Below are 17,430 nucleotides of genomic sequence, written 5' to 3' on the forward strand. Positions count from 1 at the left end.
GTAATTATTGTTTAAAATTGAAAATTGTTTGTGATAAAGGAAGATTAAAATTCGAAATTCGATATTGGTGACTAACCCATAGTTTTAAATACCCCTGAGATCTACCCCTCACTATATCTGGCGCCCAACGTGGGGCATGTTGACAAACCTGATGAAGTTTTAGGGAAATATCATGTGAACGATCTCACTCTATACCGTGAGAATCAGAGTGATGCTCTTCCGCGGCCGGTGATGCCTAAAAAGAAACGTGGTCGTCCCCCAAATAATGTTAAAACAGATTCTCGAGTTCCAGGGCATATGACGACACGGCATGCTGAACCATGTGCTGAAGCTCCACGTCTTTCTCCCGCAGCTGGTGGTATGGTTGGTCTTGCGCCTGTCCCTCAGCCCAGTAGTAATGAGATGCTAGTCCAGGAGCGAGGGCGTCCTCCAGGACTAGAGGGGGAGTATGTAGCAAACCGACCGGTACGTCACTCTCGCGGCCGTATGCCCGCTCGCTATACATAGTTAGCATCTATGTCGATCTTTTCAACAGTGTATAATCTATGTTCCGGGCGCTTCCGTTTTGAGTGTGAATAGCGTGCGCCCGCGTCTAAATGTAATTATTGTTTAAAATTGAAAATTGTTTGTGATAAAGGAAGATTAAAATTCGAAATTCGATATTGGTGACTAACCCATAGTTTTAAATACCCCTGAGATCTACCCCTCACTATAATTATAGTTTTATGATTGCTCATTATTCCAATTTTCCGTTTACCTTGGATTAAATGAATACCTTTGATGCAATCAATAGTATTCATTAATTTCAGTACTGTAAAATGTTCGGAATCAATGTACAAAATCAAATAGTAGCATGGTTTTGTAAACTTAAGCTAGATTAATCATTAACAAGACAAAATTATACTTTTATGTTGAATCTACAGTCTTTAGAAAAATCGATTTAATCGCTCAAGTGCCGCTCGCTATTTATCGAAATCACTCCAACACTACTGTCAGATTTTTCTGTCAACTGAAAATTTCAGCTGCGCGATCGATAACACGAATTTGGAGTAAGCGGAGGTCAAGTTATATTGGGTCATTGATGCACGGCTAACTGCACTAGTATCACAATCAAGTTATCTAATTGCGGTGTGCTAAAATGGATACTTCCGGTGCGTATGGGGGTGGAAAAGCTGGAGGCGCGTTTGACCCTCAGGCTTTTATTCAAAGGCCTCATGTGATCGTCAGGGCGGTATGTTGGGTAAGCATCATTAAAAATGCTCTGGTGTCCTAATAATACGTTATTATATACACGTATTAAAAATGTTCAATTAACAGATTACTCCTTAGAAGAACTCTACATTTAAAACATTTGTTTAAATATAATTTTCCAATAAACGTAGACTGATTGAATTAAATGAGAAAAACAAACATTTAATCAAATTATTAATAATGAACAAGAACCGAATCACGTCGATATTATACATTTCCCATAAAATTTAGGATATGACAAATTAATCTCAAATTCCAACGAATACTTAAATTACCTATCTCGTTCTTAAAACAAGACGCTGAAAAAAATATTAATTTCAAAAAAATAAATAGTGCAAAATTATGAGAATAAAATTCTGAAATCACAAAATGGATGAACACCCAATTAATAATGAAAGCTGGTGGTTCTATAGGAGAATTCTGACATATTGCCATTAGATACTGCTATTAAAAGACATAGTTAAAAATAGCTGCTTACAGAACATTCAACTTTCTGAGACAGTAAATGCCTGAATTAAGTTAATTTGAAATTTGTTTAATTGTGTTTAGTGCATTATAATTGCAGGAATGTTTTCATTGCCCAACATAAATACCCATATGTCCAGTTGAGCTTTCATACTGCTCTAAATTCAAAAAAGTCTATTTCTTTATTTCCATAGACTATAGAAAACTATTTAAAACCTTTTTGTCTCATCCAGCTGTTCAGCGTGATTGTAATGGGCTGCATATCATCCAAGGGCTGGCGTACTGACTCTGATGGGAAGGACCATTGCGTGTACAATGATGACACAAATGCATGTAACTATGGTGTCGGGATATCTGTCATTGCATTCATTGCCTCCGTGGCTTTTATTGTCGGGGAATATCTCTTTGAGCAAATGTCCTCTGTCAAGACTAGGAAGCATTATGTGTTGGCTGACTTAGGTTTTTCTGGTGAGTTCTCTAAATTGTATTTAATGTTGATATTATATAATTACATCGAGCTACCCATTATTCTAATATCCACCGATGACCATAGGCATGAAAATTGATAGAATATATTTATTAGATTTACTCAATACTTTTTTAATAGGTCAACACCACTTATGCAGTTCACTATATCCAAAATTTTATAATGTAATGAATTTTCTATCAAATCAAAGTACGTGTCACTAAATCTCTACTGATATATGCTATAATCAAATTAAATATGGGGTCATTCCATTTAACCTTATTTAATTTATGAAACATGAAGAAGACTGCACTACATTTTGTGCCATGTTGAAGCAGCTATCTTACTTAGCTCATGATTTTATTTATTTGTTCTACGAAATGTATGTGTTCTGCACATTGCGCTTCTAATACTCAAGACCAAAAAAAATTAAGCTAAGAAAATTCTTGAAAATGACGTAAGTTAATCTTGTCAATCTTGAAAATAATGCTTTTACATATTTAAGTATCTTGTACGATGAACCGCTGTCTGTTACATTGTGAAACTACTAAAAAAAAAACAAGAATATTATGATTCGACAACAAACACAATTCTATATAAATTTCTAATCTTATCATAATTAAATCAAAGTTGTGCTGCTATAGTTATGCGTGGAATCGAAATAATTATGATCTCGGAGGTTGGTGGTATAATGAGCAAGTTTGATAGAACTGCCCTTTATATTTCTGCTGTTAAAGGTTCCTGTATTCTATAACGATTGAGAATCGATCCCATATTTCAAAAGGTGTAGCGGCATCCATGTTTGGGAAGACGTTCGCAACTCTTTAAAATCATCTCTTTAACTCAACGGACACGATAAAGAACACAATTTTAAATTACATAAAGTTTTTTGACAACACTGCATATAGATTGTATCCTTATTTCTCCATGTATAGTCTCTCGGAGTATAGTCCGATCGTAATCTCAATTTCCCCTTTTATATTCAAAGAATGAAATCTTCATTTTCTTGGATACCTTTCTTTGAAGTCAGAATAACTTCACGTTTCGTTTTAAGAGCAGTGCCAAACGTGCACTTGTGAAAATATCTGATGCCGCGAAACCGTCATAAGTAAAAATTATATAATTTGAATATATGACATCGCATTAAATCTATACTGATATATTAATCTACAGTGTTTTTTAAGGATGTTCCGTTATAACTACTGAAAGTATCCATGTAGAAAATACATGTACTTATTGGATAGTCTAATATTTATATGAGTGTTGGACTCCTTACACCAGTTGCGGGGGCGTTAATGATGAGAATCTTTGTGGGGGTGAGAAATAATAATGTTAATTTTAAATGCCAGCGAAGCCGACGGGTACAGCTAGTAATATTATATAATTTGATTTCTTAATAATATTTACAAACGTGTGCCGAAATATAATCCCTTGTATACGGTCTTATTGCCACTGAAAGTAAACTTGGCTTAATTTATCTTAAAATAGCAAAACCCAGTCAGCCTTGACGATTTTTCACAGCATCGCCCGCTACCCCAATTTGAAGATTATCTGATAATTTCATCAAGGGGTCCAACCGTTTCGGAATTTATAGGGAAAATCATACCTTTGGACTCTATAGGGAATCTTTCGACTTTCATAGATTATTAAGTAATGGGCAAACAGTTTGTTTTATCTCTTCCAAACGTATCATTCATTTTACGGAGCTCTTTTACGCAGTGGCGGTATGTTTTAGGACAGGATAAATTTGCCTATGACTGCCGGAATGTTTCCCTCGCGACGTAATTGGCATAACCCCCAACCAACTTTTTCATTTGAAGATTACATCAAAGAATAAAACACAAAGCTTTAGAAACGAAAAAGCTGTTCATTCCAGAACGTGATGGAACATATCAAAAATTACCTCCTGAAATTTGAAATCGTGATGAATTTACATGTTTAGATATTTATTTCGATAGAAAAATATCTGCACGAAATTATTTTCGTGAAAATATTTGGGTAAGGCATGGACAAGGTACACCCGAAACGTCGATCGATTTTGAACGCTATACGATCTTGACCGCTTTTCCAAATGTTTCAGCCTATCGTATACACATTTGTGTACCATTGCTGGAATGAGCTAATGCTGTAACTGCCTGATTCCCTATTTTCCTAGTGTTCAAAGTTCAAAACCTTCAGGTTGTAGACCAGAAAATGGACCAATAATAGTTCAAGATGTTGTCTCAACTTAACTCTGCAAAAGATGCTTTCCTCAATGTTATACAATGTTCGTTCGCCATTACTCTATTAACGCTAAACTAAAGCTCCCTAAAGTTTCAAAAACGTGTTTTGTTCTCCGCACTATTGAGGTGATTTACAAAAACAATAATACTATGCAGCATATTATAGGTTAGTTGAAAATACAAATCCGAGATTATCAATTTTAAGACCACTTCTTATAGCAAGGTCGCGCATTCCTCTCAGCTAACTGGTTATAGATCCGAGTCCGTACAAAATTATACTTTCAGGGTTTTCTGACGGTGCGTATTGCCGAAGTGTGTTAACCTTGGCCATAGATCCGAGACTACAAAATTATATTTTCAGGGCGTTCTGTGTGCTTAGTGCGAGTTTTTTTAACGTTCTCGATAGCGTAAAAGTTAGCTCATATTTGTATGGAACGGGATCGTTTGCCGCTATGGGCGCTTTTTTTTTTATGATGGATAGATTACTGGTGGCCCGGAGGCCTTTCCAGTTTCACCAGGACATGTAGGCGAGCAAAGGCTCAGCCAGGAGAGCTATGGGCGCTGTTCCAACTGCATACGAATTTGGACTAACTTTTACGCTATCGAGAACGTTAAAAAACTCGCACTAAGCACACTGACAGTGCGTATTACCGAAGTGTGTTAACCTTGCGTTTACGCTGCTCGTCTGTCGGAAATACATATCGACGCTTGAAAGGCAAACGTGACTAAGCGTCAATAACTGCTTTGTACATAAATGATAGGCAATACCATATTCGATGAACAAAAAAAATATATTTCTAGGTCTATTAAAATCCCCCCGGTGAAGGTCAAGGGGCGACCTGAGGGGGTGAGGCCGCGCGGCGCGCTACCAGCACTCTAGCGCGCTGCCGTGGAGTGATTAGAGCGACCGGTCGACGGTGTATCGCGTCCCGACCCGGCAGGCTGGTTCTGGTCCAGCGGGGTATTCCGGGACACCAGCGGCACCGTCTGGGCGGCCCGACGGGCTGCCGTACCGAGACGGCCGACGTTTCAGAGCCTTCGATTCGCCTCGAAGGCTCCGTCGGCTGGGCGTCCTTGGGGTGAGCCGCGCCGTCTGGTTGTAGTGTTGACCGCGGTAGCCCCCCTACCTCATCCGGGTTCTGACCTCGGAGGGGATCGGACGTCGGGTGTAAGAGTGCAGGGGAGTCGTTTAGTGGGTGGGCTCTAAAATCCTTGGGCCCGCGGTCTGCTCACAACACCATGCAGATCGTTGAGTCTCACATACCCCGCGCGCCCCATTTGCGCGGGGACCTCGTAGGAGGTTCGGCCCTCTACCCGAAAAAAAAAAAAAAAAAAAAAAGGTCTATTAAAATCATTTCAATCCCACAGCTACTAGCTAGATTACAGCTAGATTCGTTAAAATAAATTTCGTTTTCAGGTATTTGAACTTTAAATTAGTCTACTGTAAAGTTCACGCATTGTCGCTTAGTCACGTTTGCCTTTCAAGCGTCGATATGTTAATAAGGGAAATAAAATCATCAGAATGACTCCATTCAAATTCACCTGTCTCACAACATCTCTATCTCCTATTCGTCCATTTTATAGATCGTAAAACCACGCAATGGATTGTTACTTTTTATGTGCATACGGTGTTTTCGTCTTTACGGGGTCGGCCGTCCTCGATTTTTACTTTGCAAACGTTACGGAGGCAACATTGTGTGTTGATTTTAACTGATAAGGTTGATAGTTATCTTTAACCACCTGAGTGACAATACCGCGTTCTAATTTTTGAACGCATTGTTGAATAGTATAGATTACAATGATACTGTTTTATTAATTACATATCGTGCACATTAAATAGATTTGATAATTTGATTTCTCTGTTAATTTCTTGGAAGGGTGGACGAGCTTACAGCGCACCTGGTGTTAAATGGTTACTGCAGCCCATAAACATCTACAACGTTAACCTTGAGATATAAGTTCTAAGGTCTCAGTGTAGTTACAACAGCTGCCCCACCCTTCAAACCGAAACGCATTACTGCTTCACGGCAGAAATAGGCAGGGTGGTGGTACCTACCCGCGCGGACTCAAAGAGGTCCTACCACCAGTAAAAGTGTTCAATGATTATCAGAATTCCGTATGCCGTAGATAAATTTCATTTTAAAAATAAATTTTCTGAACGGAATATTTGATACAAAACCAGTCCGATGCGTTCGTCGGTAGTTAGTTATTTCATCACTATTCATTCTTTGAACTGTATCATCGCTGGAACCAAAGTGGAACGCGTATTAAAAATTTACATAATAATTTAACTTTGACATAGTCGCGAACAGAACGATGTCTGACATAAAACAACCTGAAAAACAAATGAATAGCTTATTTCAAAACAGTAATTCACTAGCTTACATAAGTTTGCCTTACATGCATACTATACTGACACTGTTACGATATTCATAAATAAAAACAACCACTGATTCTATTGATTGATGTTTTGCGTATAAAAGACAATAATGTCTCAAGGTATCATCATAATCATCAGCCCACAGTCGTCCACTGTTGGATATAGGGCTCTCCCAATCCACACCAATAAGCTCGGTCTTCTCAAGATATAAAGTTTACATTTTCAGCATTCTGGGCCTTCTTGTATTTCGTTGGATTCTGCTATTTGTCCAATGCTTGGGGCAAAACTGAGAAGCCACCGATCGGAACGGCGAACAACATGCAGGGCGCTATTGCATTCTGCTTCTTCTCCATATTTGCTTGGGTGAGTAATATACTAGAAAATAACGTGAAAACAATTATGTGTATTTTAAACCCTGAACACAATGTAGTAATGTCTAATATTGAATACTAGGTACTATAAGACAAATCTTATTACTTACTGTATGCAATTTCGTGCCAGCAATTGACAAACTGACTAGACTTAATCAATTTTGACAATAGATGGACCGGTATTAAAAATAGGGAAACGAGACAAAGGCGGTGCTCGATCCGAATCCAGTCCCATCGTGGTAGCTTAGGGCTCTGGAAATCCACACTAGAGGCCGTTCGAACACATGCCGCGATCGCGCGGCGCCGTTATATATTCTTTTAATAGATTTTTTTTTTTTTTTTTTTTTTTTTTATTGCCCTTGTAGGCAGACGAGCATACGGCCCACCTGATGGTGAGTGGTTACCGTCGCCCATGGACTTCAGCAATGCCAGGGGCAGAGCCAAGCCGCTGCCTACCGTTTAATACTCTCCACAAGCCTCGTTTGAAGAAGGACATGTCATAGCGCTCGGGAAACACCGTGGAGGGGAGCTCATTCCATAGCCGGATGGTACGTGGCAAAAAAGACCTCTGGAAACGCACTGTGGATGACCGCAGTGGCTCCAGGTAGTATGGATGAACTCTACTCCGGTGGCGGGCGGTGCGATGGTAAAAACGAGATGCCGGTATCATCTCGAACAATTCCTCAGAGCACTCCCCATGGAACATACGGTACAAAATGCAGAGGGAACCGAAGTCCCTCCGCAGACCCAGAGGCTCCAAACGATCCGTGAGAATGGGATTATCGACAATCCGAACGGCCCTCCTCTGTATGGAGTCAAATGGAAGAAGCTGGTATTTGGGAGCCCCGGCCCAGAGATGGGAGCAGTACTCCACGCGAGGCCGGACTTGTGCTTTATAAAGCAAAAGCCTTTGTCCAGGCGTGAAGTACCGCTTCGCTCTGTTGAGGACTCCCAGCATTTTGGACGCCAAGTTGGCTTTGCCTTCCAGATGACTCCGAAACTGGACATCGCTCGAAATGTCGACCCCAAGTATCCCAATACTCACGGAAGGTTGCAGGGATACTCCTTGGAATTGCGGCGCCATGACAAAGGGGTCCTTCTTCGCAGTGAACGCGCAAACTTGTGTCTTTAACGGGTTGAATTGAACCAAGTTCAATTCACCCCATTTGGAGACTCGCCCCAGAGAGTTCTCCACTTCAGACACAAGTTTTGATCGTCTCTCCTGCACCACGCTCCGAGAGAGACTCTGATGGCCGATATATCGCGCATCCCCCGTGCTGTCATCCGCATAGCAATGCATGCCATCAATAGACAGCATGTCATTGATATACAGGATGAAAAGCGTGGGGGAGAGCACCGAACCTTGTGGAACGCCAGCGTTAATGGTCATGGTATCAGAGCAATCGCCGTCTACAACGACCGTGATGCTCCGCCCATCCAAAAAGCTAGCGATCCACTTGCAGAGACCCTCGGGGATTCCGTAAGATGGTAGCTTCGACAGAAGTGCCCTATGCCAGACCCTATCGAAGGCCTTCGCGATATCAAGGCTCACAGCAAGAGCCTCGCCCTTGCTCTCCAAGGCTTCAGCCCACCTGTGAGTAAGGTATACGAGAAGATCGCCAGCTGAGCGACCGTGACGGAAACCGTACTGTCGGTCACTGATCAGCTGGCGATCTTCAAGATACTTCAGGAGTTGTATATTTATTATTCGCTCCATCACCTTGGAAAGCAAGGAAGTTATCGCGATAGGCCTATAGCTCGATGGGTCCGACCGGTCACCCTTCTTGGGGATAGGGTGGACGTGGGCGGTCTTCCATGAAGACGGAACCCTGTTAGCGCAATAAGAGAGGCGATACAGACGCGTTAGCGCAGGCGTCAGCTCAGGGGCGCACGTTTTCAGAACCACTGCGGGGATGCCGTCTGGCCCACTCGACTTATGGACGTCCAGGAGTCGGAGTTCCCGCCTGACTGCACACTGTGTAAAGCAGATCTCCGGCAGGGAACTATCACACCGGGGGATGTTCGGTGGTGTGGCACCCCCGTCGTCCACGGTCGAGTTCGAGGCGAAGAGTTTGACCAGAAGGTCAGCCTTCTCTTTCGCGCTATGGGCCAGACTGTCATCGGACTTTCGCAGTGGTGGGAGACTAGACCTGCAAAAGTTTCCTTCTGCGGCTTTGGCGAGCGACCAAAAAGCACGGCTCCCAGAGGGATAGCTCTTCAGTCGCTCGCCAACTCTAGCAACGTGCTCCGACTTCGCCTTGGCAATAACCTTCTTGTAGGACCTGGAAGCGGCGTTATATTTCCGCCTTTCCTCTGAGATGTTAGGGTCCTGACGTCTCCTGGCATTATCCCATGCCACGTATGCGGACCGCTTGAGGTGTGCAGCATCCCTGCTGGCATTGTTATACCAGGGTCTGCTGCGACCCCCAACGGGCACTTCAGAGGAGGGAATAAACAATTCCATCCCCTGGAGCACCACGTCTTTAAGACGGTCCGCACAGACGTCAGGATCAGCAGAGGAAAAGCAGAACCGCCCCCATGGGTAGGATGCGTAAAATTCACGCAATCCATCCCAATCTGCTGACAAATACTGCCAAACTCTTCGATACCTGGTCGTCGTTCGACGACTAGGACGAGAGAGTGGTGTGGCAGCACGGATAAGACAGTGATCAGACGATCCAAGCGGAGCGTCGACCACCACACTGTATCCGGCTGGATCGGTGGTCAGCAGAAGGTCCAACAGAGAAGGCTCGTGCCCCTCAATATCTGGGACACGGGTGGGCTGTGTCACCAGCTGGGAGAGGCCGTAGGCCAGGGCGAAATCGTAGGCAGCCCGACCCGGGAGGTCAGTGGTTCTGGACCCCAGCCACTCTTGGTGGTGAGCGTTAAAGTCTCCAAGAACCACCACCTCCGCAGATGGGTACTGCTCAAGCACGCGGTTAGTCCCCTCTTGCACATGCTCTATCAGAGCTGAACCTGCATCACTGCTCTGGGACCTGTACAGGCACGCGTAGACTCGGGTACAACCCCCATGGTCTACGCGCAGCCACAAGAGGGACAGGTCCCGTTGTTCGAGGCCTCGTAGACGGCGACAACAGACATCAGCCCGGACGAATACACACACCCCGGCTTTACGCAGGAAGTTGTGCTCCAATACGTAGCCGGGGTATTCAAGGTACGAAGTATCATCCGGAGCAGATATCTGCGTCTCCGTCAGAAAAAGGAGGGCAGGCTGCGCCGTCTCAAGATGGTGGTGTACGGCGTCGAGGTTGCTGTGTAGGCCCCTGACATTGCTGAAATCCACATTAAATGTGGAATGGGGCATCGCCGACAAAACCCTTTTCCTTTTTTGTACTGTCATGTTTGATTTTTTTTTTTGTTTGGAGAGTGGGAATGGGTGGGGTAGGAAGTTCGAAGCGAAATCGTGACGATACCTGAATAAAGCGCGGAACACAGTACGTGCTCGACCACGGGTTGCGTGAGAGACTGACGCAGGGCATGGAAGGGCCCCCAGTCCACCCTGCGTGCGATCGCCGGGATCCACTCCGGTCTCCGACTCCGGCACGACGACCGCACGGCAGGATTTTACACCGGTTGGCGGGACAGCTTCCCGGGGCGGAGTTTAGTAGAGACACCCGGGTTCAGGTCCCCAACTGACCGGCGGGCGGCGGCGAACACCGTTTCACTGGGTCTCCCTATACCCCCGTCAAACAATCACGTCCCGCGAGCTTGCACGCACGTCTGCTCCGCATGTTCCAGGCATCATCAAGATTCACCCCGAACAAGGAAGAGGAAAGGGAAGGAATAAAACTGGCTCTCCAACCCACACGCCGGAACACAGCTAGGCTATTTGGCGGCGGACTCTAGTTGGAGGGTGGTCGCCAGCCAGTCGGACAAGTCCTACCACCGATTATGTATTCGGCTCCCGTTTTGCACCACCCAGGGGTCACTTGTAGGGAATCGCGGGTTAAACCTACGGAAGCGGGAAGCAATCAACCCCCTAAAGATTAGAGATTAAAGAAGATTATTAGCTTATCTCTCACCACGAACCAATGACCTCGTCGTATCGCGCCGTAGGATAGGTTTCAGGGTGAGGATGTGGTAGGGGAAGTATGGAATGAAGAGATACCGTAGCGGCGCGGCCGACCCGCGAATCTATCTTTTCAACCGTGAAGTGACAGATTTCAATTCACGTCCAGTGTTGCCGTGGTAAAAAATCTCAAAACCAAACCAAAAATTGTTGGTATTCGAACAGGCCGGATACCAACAAGATGATCGGACACTATAAGGACAACTTTCTCATAGTGTCCGATCATCTTGTTGCGCAGCATCCAAGAGGCGGTCCATCTCGCAGCTCCAAACTTCATAGAAAACTTTCATACCTGTGATCGTGATCCTCAATCAATAATGAGGGTACGACGATGAAGAAATAAAAGAATCCACCAAAACGCTTTCCAGGTGGCCTGCGCTTTCTTCGCTTTCCAACGGTTCCGCATGGGCGCTGATGCGGCGTTCGCTCCGGCATACGAAGTGGAGGGCGCGATCGGAAGCCCTGGAGGCTTTCCCACCTACCCAGGGGCTCCAGACCCGCAGCCTACCTACACCGAACCTCCCTTCTCACAGACAGCTGGAAACACAGGTAACAAAGATTATAATATGCGGCAAACTTTAATACTATTCTTCGAAGTCGTCGCAACGGTGGTAGATTCTGCAAAGCACTGCTCTTGCTGGGGTTAGTGTTAGCAACAACGTCAGGTTTGAGCACCGTGAGCTCACCTACTAGTTAAGGTTACGCTGAAATGGTCTCTCAATACCATCAGCTTAGGTAGGAAAAAAATAAGAAGTCGATAAAGCACCCGGTGCATTCATATTGATGGCTGAAAATATAATTTCCGTAATTTTATGTAGTAGGTGGGTGGTAGAGCACCTTGTCATTCCGCACGGGTGGATACCACACCGCCCAGTCTGTTTCTGCGGTTTAAAGGGTGAGGAAGTACTATATAAATGAGACTTAATGTCTCAAAGTGGGTGGACAGCCTTTACGTTGGTATCTATAGGCTCCAATAACTACATAACATGAGGAGGGCCGTGATCTAATTTAATCATAGATACAAAAAAAAATAAAAAAATGTGCGTTATACATTGGCCATAGATAGTTAATATGTATGTAATAATAAAAAATAAGTATTTTATTAATATATTTAGAAACAGTTTGAAAATTATGAGCTAGAAAGAAAACGACAAAAGTAAGGACATGGAATTTGTAGTTAATTTGAATATTTACGGTATTTATCGACAACAAATTGAAATAAATCTTCTTCAGAAACTCGATTTGCGCTAACCTGTGTTCATATAGGGTACGACCCGTTTTACATCTTTTTTTTTTTTTTATTGCTTAGATGGGTGGACGAGCTCACTCACAGCCCACCTGGTGTTAAGTGGTTACTGGAGCCCATAGACATCCACAACGTAAATGCGCCACCCACCTTGAGATACAAGTTCTAAGGTCTCAAGTATAGTTACAAAGGCTGCCCCACCCTTCAAACCGAAACGCATTACTGCTTCACGGCAGAAATAGGCAGGGTGGTGGTACCCACCCGCGCGGACTCACAAGAGGTCCTACCACCAGTAATTACGTAAATTATAATTTTTATTACACGATGTTATTCCTTCACCGTGTAAGTCAATGGTGAACATTTGTTGAGTACGTATTTCATTAGAAAAATTGGTACCCGCCTGCGGGATTCGAACACCGATGCATCGCTTCAACACGAATGCACCGGACGTCTTATCCGTTAGGCCACGACGACTTTAAAACATCTTGCTGACGGTGAATCGTTTCTTGAGCAGGGTACCAATCTTTCATATTGTGATTACCTTCTGTACCTAGCGTGTGCTCACAAATGATTTCCACGTATTAAGCATGCGATAGTTCCGTCATTACAACGTTGACCTCATCTCTCAAGATGGAGGCTCAACCGGTCGCTCGAGACCGCCAGCCGAACTCTTTTATTTATTTATTTTTTTATTGCTTAGATGGGTGGACGAGCTCACAGCCCTGGTGTTAAGTAGTTACCGGAGCCCATAGACATCTACGACGTAAATGCGCCACCCACCTTGAGATATAAGTTCTAAGGTCTCAAGTATAGTTACAACGGCTGCCCCACCTTTCAAACCGAAATGCATCACTGCTTCACGGCAGACATAGGCAGGATGGTGGTACCTACCCCCGTGGACTCACAAGAGGTCCTACCACCAGTAAATCTGTCAAATTACACCAACGATACAAGTACAGTCAAAAAAAATGTTCCATGAGTAATAATATATTTATTAATCCTAAAATTTCAGGAAACATGGACTACACAGCTCCTACGTATTAATCGACGCGTTCGCGCATTTCAAAATCAAAAATTTTATTTTCAGTATTTATTGTGAGAATGCAACTCCCTATGTATTAGTGTACACTCGTACACAAAAGGGCTTTAAAGTGTTTACCTCTTAAAAAAATCTCATATCAATTTATTTTTGTATCGCGAAAATATGTATTCATATATATTATTATATATTTATACATCACCTCGTATATTAAGGATCCGATTGGATTCCCGCGCTTTTTATATGCAATTTTTAGTTTTTATTGTTCCATTAAATATTATAATTGTACTTAGGTATGTAGTAGTTTTGTGATTTGTAAAAGCTGAGAAAATATTATAAATGACATTTAAAAACAATTTTTGACTTGTATATTAAGATTCGTTTATATAGAGAATAGATGTGATTGTCGCTTCTCAGTACCTGCAATGTAGTGAAAAATACAGACAATATATCATGTATAATATATTATTAAGTAATTAAAATTATATGGAAAAAGGACGGTTATGTAATCTCAGTATTTTGTGCCATTTCTTTTAAGATGCTTCATTTGGAATTTCATAAATGTATTTATGGTATCAGAAATTTTGTAGTGTTTATAGCAAGTAGTTATACATTAAGTGTTTTGAAGCATTGTGTGTGCTAAAATTAGGAAAAAATTATGCTTACTCCGTATTCGCCTAACTTCTTAAGACAAATAGGTCTGACAAGTACATATTAACCTTTACTTTGGATTCACTGTGACTCATAACAAAATAGCTCCCAATATTTATCCGAAGTTCTCATAGATTGCCTTAATATGATCACATTACACAGAAAAAGTCATAAAATCTAATACTTGCAAGGTTTTTTATAAATAAAAGACAAAAAAAATATTTATTACAAATAACAATAAAGTCACTGTTGTATAATATTTTGGCAATAACTAAATTAATTATTTAGTACTGCTTGAGCTTAAAATATTAGTAAATAATTTTATCTGCATATCGTTAAAAAAAACGGTGTGATTAATTTACAAAAAATATATATACTATGTATAATTGTAAAATAGAAAAAATGTGTACGCGATGATACCAGCGGCCATTGTTGTTCGAGTAAAAAAACCAAATCAAAATCGTCTTAGGTATTTTCAAAAGATCTCGTATTTACCAAAAATAATATAAAACGGAAGTTTTCGGGAAATAGTTTGTAGTGAACTGTAATTTGGCGCATTCAGTATTAATATAGTCAATAATATACCCGTATAATTATAATCGAAGGTCCCTTACAAATTGGAAAACCGCAATTTTATTTTCGTTTTTTTATTACACAAATGAAATTGAATTCTATTGAAACGGAAACAAAATTGTTTTTTACTTGCGATAATTTCCTTCGATTCGATTCGAACTAAATTTAATTGAAATCCAATATATTTTTATCAATATAACATTAGCGATAATGTTTTAGTGTACCATGTTATGTAGTTGACTGGTATGATTATTTAGAAGCAACTCTTTTTAAATTGCGTAGTTTATATTAAATATATTTCTCTTGTGTATAAATTATTAATTTACTTATATCGTTAATGTATATTTTATTATATTTCAAAAAAAAAAAAAGAAAGACAGCACTGTGAGTTTACTTAACATTATATTAACTTTTTGTATAGAAAGGATAATGAAGGAAAATATATTTTTGTGTGCTATATCGCATTAATTAGATACACAAATTATCGAATGAAATCTTACTAGTTGTATGTATCTTGGAGTTGGTAGACTTAGTGAAGTAGTTGCTTAGCTTGTTGTTGATGTGTTTTAACCGATTGTGGGTAGGCAATAATAATAAAAAAAATTGACGCATTTTGTAATTAATTTCATGTGTGACAACTGTTACATTTCAATAAAAGCGTGCGTAATCTCATATATGGCCTACACTTTATGCAAGGGCTCGCTGAAAAGACCTTCTACTGACTACCCACCTTTAATTTTAAAAAAATATATATCGAGAAAATTTGTATTAATATAATATTCTTAGCGTGCAAAATTGTTTCTACTTACTATTTGATTCCTAGTTAAAATGTACTTGTTTCGTTAAAATAATAAAAAAATATGAATAGGTATTCGAATTTTGTATTCGAGAAAAATATTCTTTTAATTTTGATTTTCGAAAAACCAAGGAACCGTTACATTTTGTTTGTTCTCGTTTTTTTTTTTTCGTTATTGTTAACGTTTATAATTTCACCACATAAAAGTAAATTATATTTAGGGTTGTCCACCGCGTATTAAATTAGAGCAATACGCTTTATTACGTGAATGTGAAATCTGTATTTATAGAATACGCTTAAATATTTTTTAGCATCCGACACAAAGGTCACTTTCGTTATAACATATAAAAATGTTTTACTTGAATGGACTAAATTTATATAGTATTATACAATCTAAAAAATTACTCAATGTTAGTCAGTCGATTTTAGACTTAGCTCTTTGTCTATATGAACTTCAATTAGATTGTATTTATCGCGTTATGAAATTCATTTAAAATCAGTAGAAAATAATATAGTATATAATAATTAATACCCTGATTAAACCGATCTAAAATTACAATAATATTCTTTGTTGTAAATGAAAGGCAACCCTAACTGTAAAGTTGAAATAGACATAATTTTGTTCTACTTTAGTTTTAGTATCTGAAATTTAAAAAAAAAACCTTATCAGAAAAAACATGTAAATATATACAATGATTCGTTTACCTTTTTGGTACTGTACACTCATATAACATAGTAATTTATTTAGTTGTAGTTCGTTAGTAATGTTTATGATTATATTATGTAATAATGACATATTAATTTTTGACGGTGCCATTTTTATTTTTAGTCTGTGGTATTTGACTCGACAATGTGTTACAAATGTGAAATTAACTTCAGAATGAAAATTTATGTGGTTATATAATTTTTTTTGGAACTACGCTAAACTGTTTGTTATTTTAATTTTGACCTACCATAAAAGAAAAATAAAATATATAATAATATTTATTTTATCAAAATTGATTCATTCCGGTCTCCGATAGAACTTGCGAATAAAAACGACCTAATTCACAAAAAAATTAACGGAGATAATTTTGTTTGAAATGTAACTTTTATTTTAACTCTATTTAAATATCTGACGAAGCGTTTTGCGGATAATAAATATTATGTACTTTTAGGTTATTAAACTACCTTGCATTTTGATTTATTTAAATAAACAATAAATTCACTCATAGGTGTGCGTTAGGCACTATTGAGTACATAGAATAAAAATTATACGACAGACTTAAATTATGTCTTAATGTTCCCTGCTAATTTTAATATGGTTACAATTTAAAATTCAAAATGGCGTCGTCAAAAGCAAAAAAGTTTCCAATCTAAGATAAAAATCGTAATAAGTGTTGAATATTTTATGCTACTGTCGTTCGGTGTTTAAATTAAAGGAATAGATTTTAAGCAATAATTTTAAAAGTTTTTTTTCTTTGCTGTGATTATTTATTAAATTACAATATATTTCATGTGAACCAAAGGTTTATGTTACCGATGTGAACTACCAAAGAATTTATTTTCATTGTGGTACATGCAGTTACAAAATTTATTTGTGAACTTTTGTTTTAAACAAAAAAAAATTAATAAAGTAACATTATTCGGCGAATCTAGGACCTTTCCAATAACGTTGTTATGGTTTATTTACAAGTAAAGAAAATATGGTAACTTCCCTTTGGATTTGACGGCAGTTTCGCAAGTTTTTATAAATAATGCTAACGCATAGATTTAAATTAAATTGACAATTTTCTCAGTATCTTGTTTGGTTCTCGCATATCTCCAATGCCTATAAATTCTATGGTAAAACTTGGTTTTTAATGGGTAATTAAGTACCTAATATTTAGCAAACATTTTTT

At 39.9% G+C, this 17,430-nt stretch overlaps 1 protein-coding gene across 2 annotated transcripts; it reads left to right on the forward strand.

Annotated features, from left to right (window-relative positions):
* The first annotated feature begins 987 nt into the window (after positions 1-987).
* On the forward strand, positions 988-16,999 carry LOC101736592 (synaptogyrin). Of its 2 annotated transcripts, XM_004932495.5 has the most exons (5): positions 988-1,240; positions 1,950-2,184; positions 7,011-7,147; positions 11,614-11,794; positions 13,504-16,999. In XM_004932495.5, exons 1-5 carry the CDS (start codon positions 1,139-1,141, stop codon positions 13,533-13,535), a joined length of 687 nt encoding a protein of 228 aa, XP_004932552.1. In that variant the 5' UTR covers positions 988-1,138; the 3' UTR covers positions 13,536-16,999. The 2 variants fall into 2 exon arrangements, with proteins under 2 accessions (XP_004932552.1, XP_062529428.1); XM_062673444.1 differs by having other exon boundaries at positions 991-1,240; positions 11,614-13,550.
* The last annotated feature ends 431 nt before the right edge of the window (positions 17,000-17,430 follow it).

The sequence above is a fragment of the Bombyx mori genome, chromosome 17 (genome assembly GCF_030269925.1).
Source record: "Bombyx mori chromosome 17, ASM3026992v2".
In the NCBI taxonomy this organism is placed as follows: Eukaryota; Metazoa; Arthropoda; class Insecta; order Lepidoptera; family Bombycidae; genus Bombyx; species Bombyx mori.

Excerpts from the sequence above, each read along its gene's own strand:
- LOC101736592 (XM_062673444.1), top strand. The coding sequence starts at position 1,139 with ATGGATACTTCCGGTGCGTATGGGGGTGGAAAAGCTGGAGGCGCGTTT. Across the intron at positions 2,185-7,010 it reads GGCTGACTTAGGTTTTTCTG|CATTCTGGGCCTTCTTGTAT; the intron begins GTGAGTTCTCTA and ends TTACATTTTCAG. Across the intron at positions 7,148-11,613 it reads TCTTCTCCATATTTGCTTGG|GTGGCCTGCGCTTTCTTCGC; the intron begins GTGAGTAATATA and ends AACGCTTTCCAG.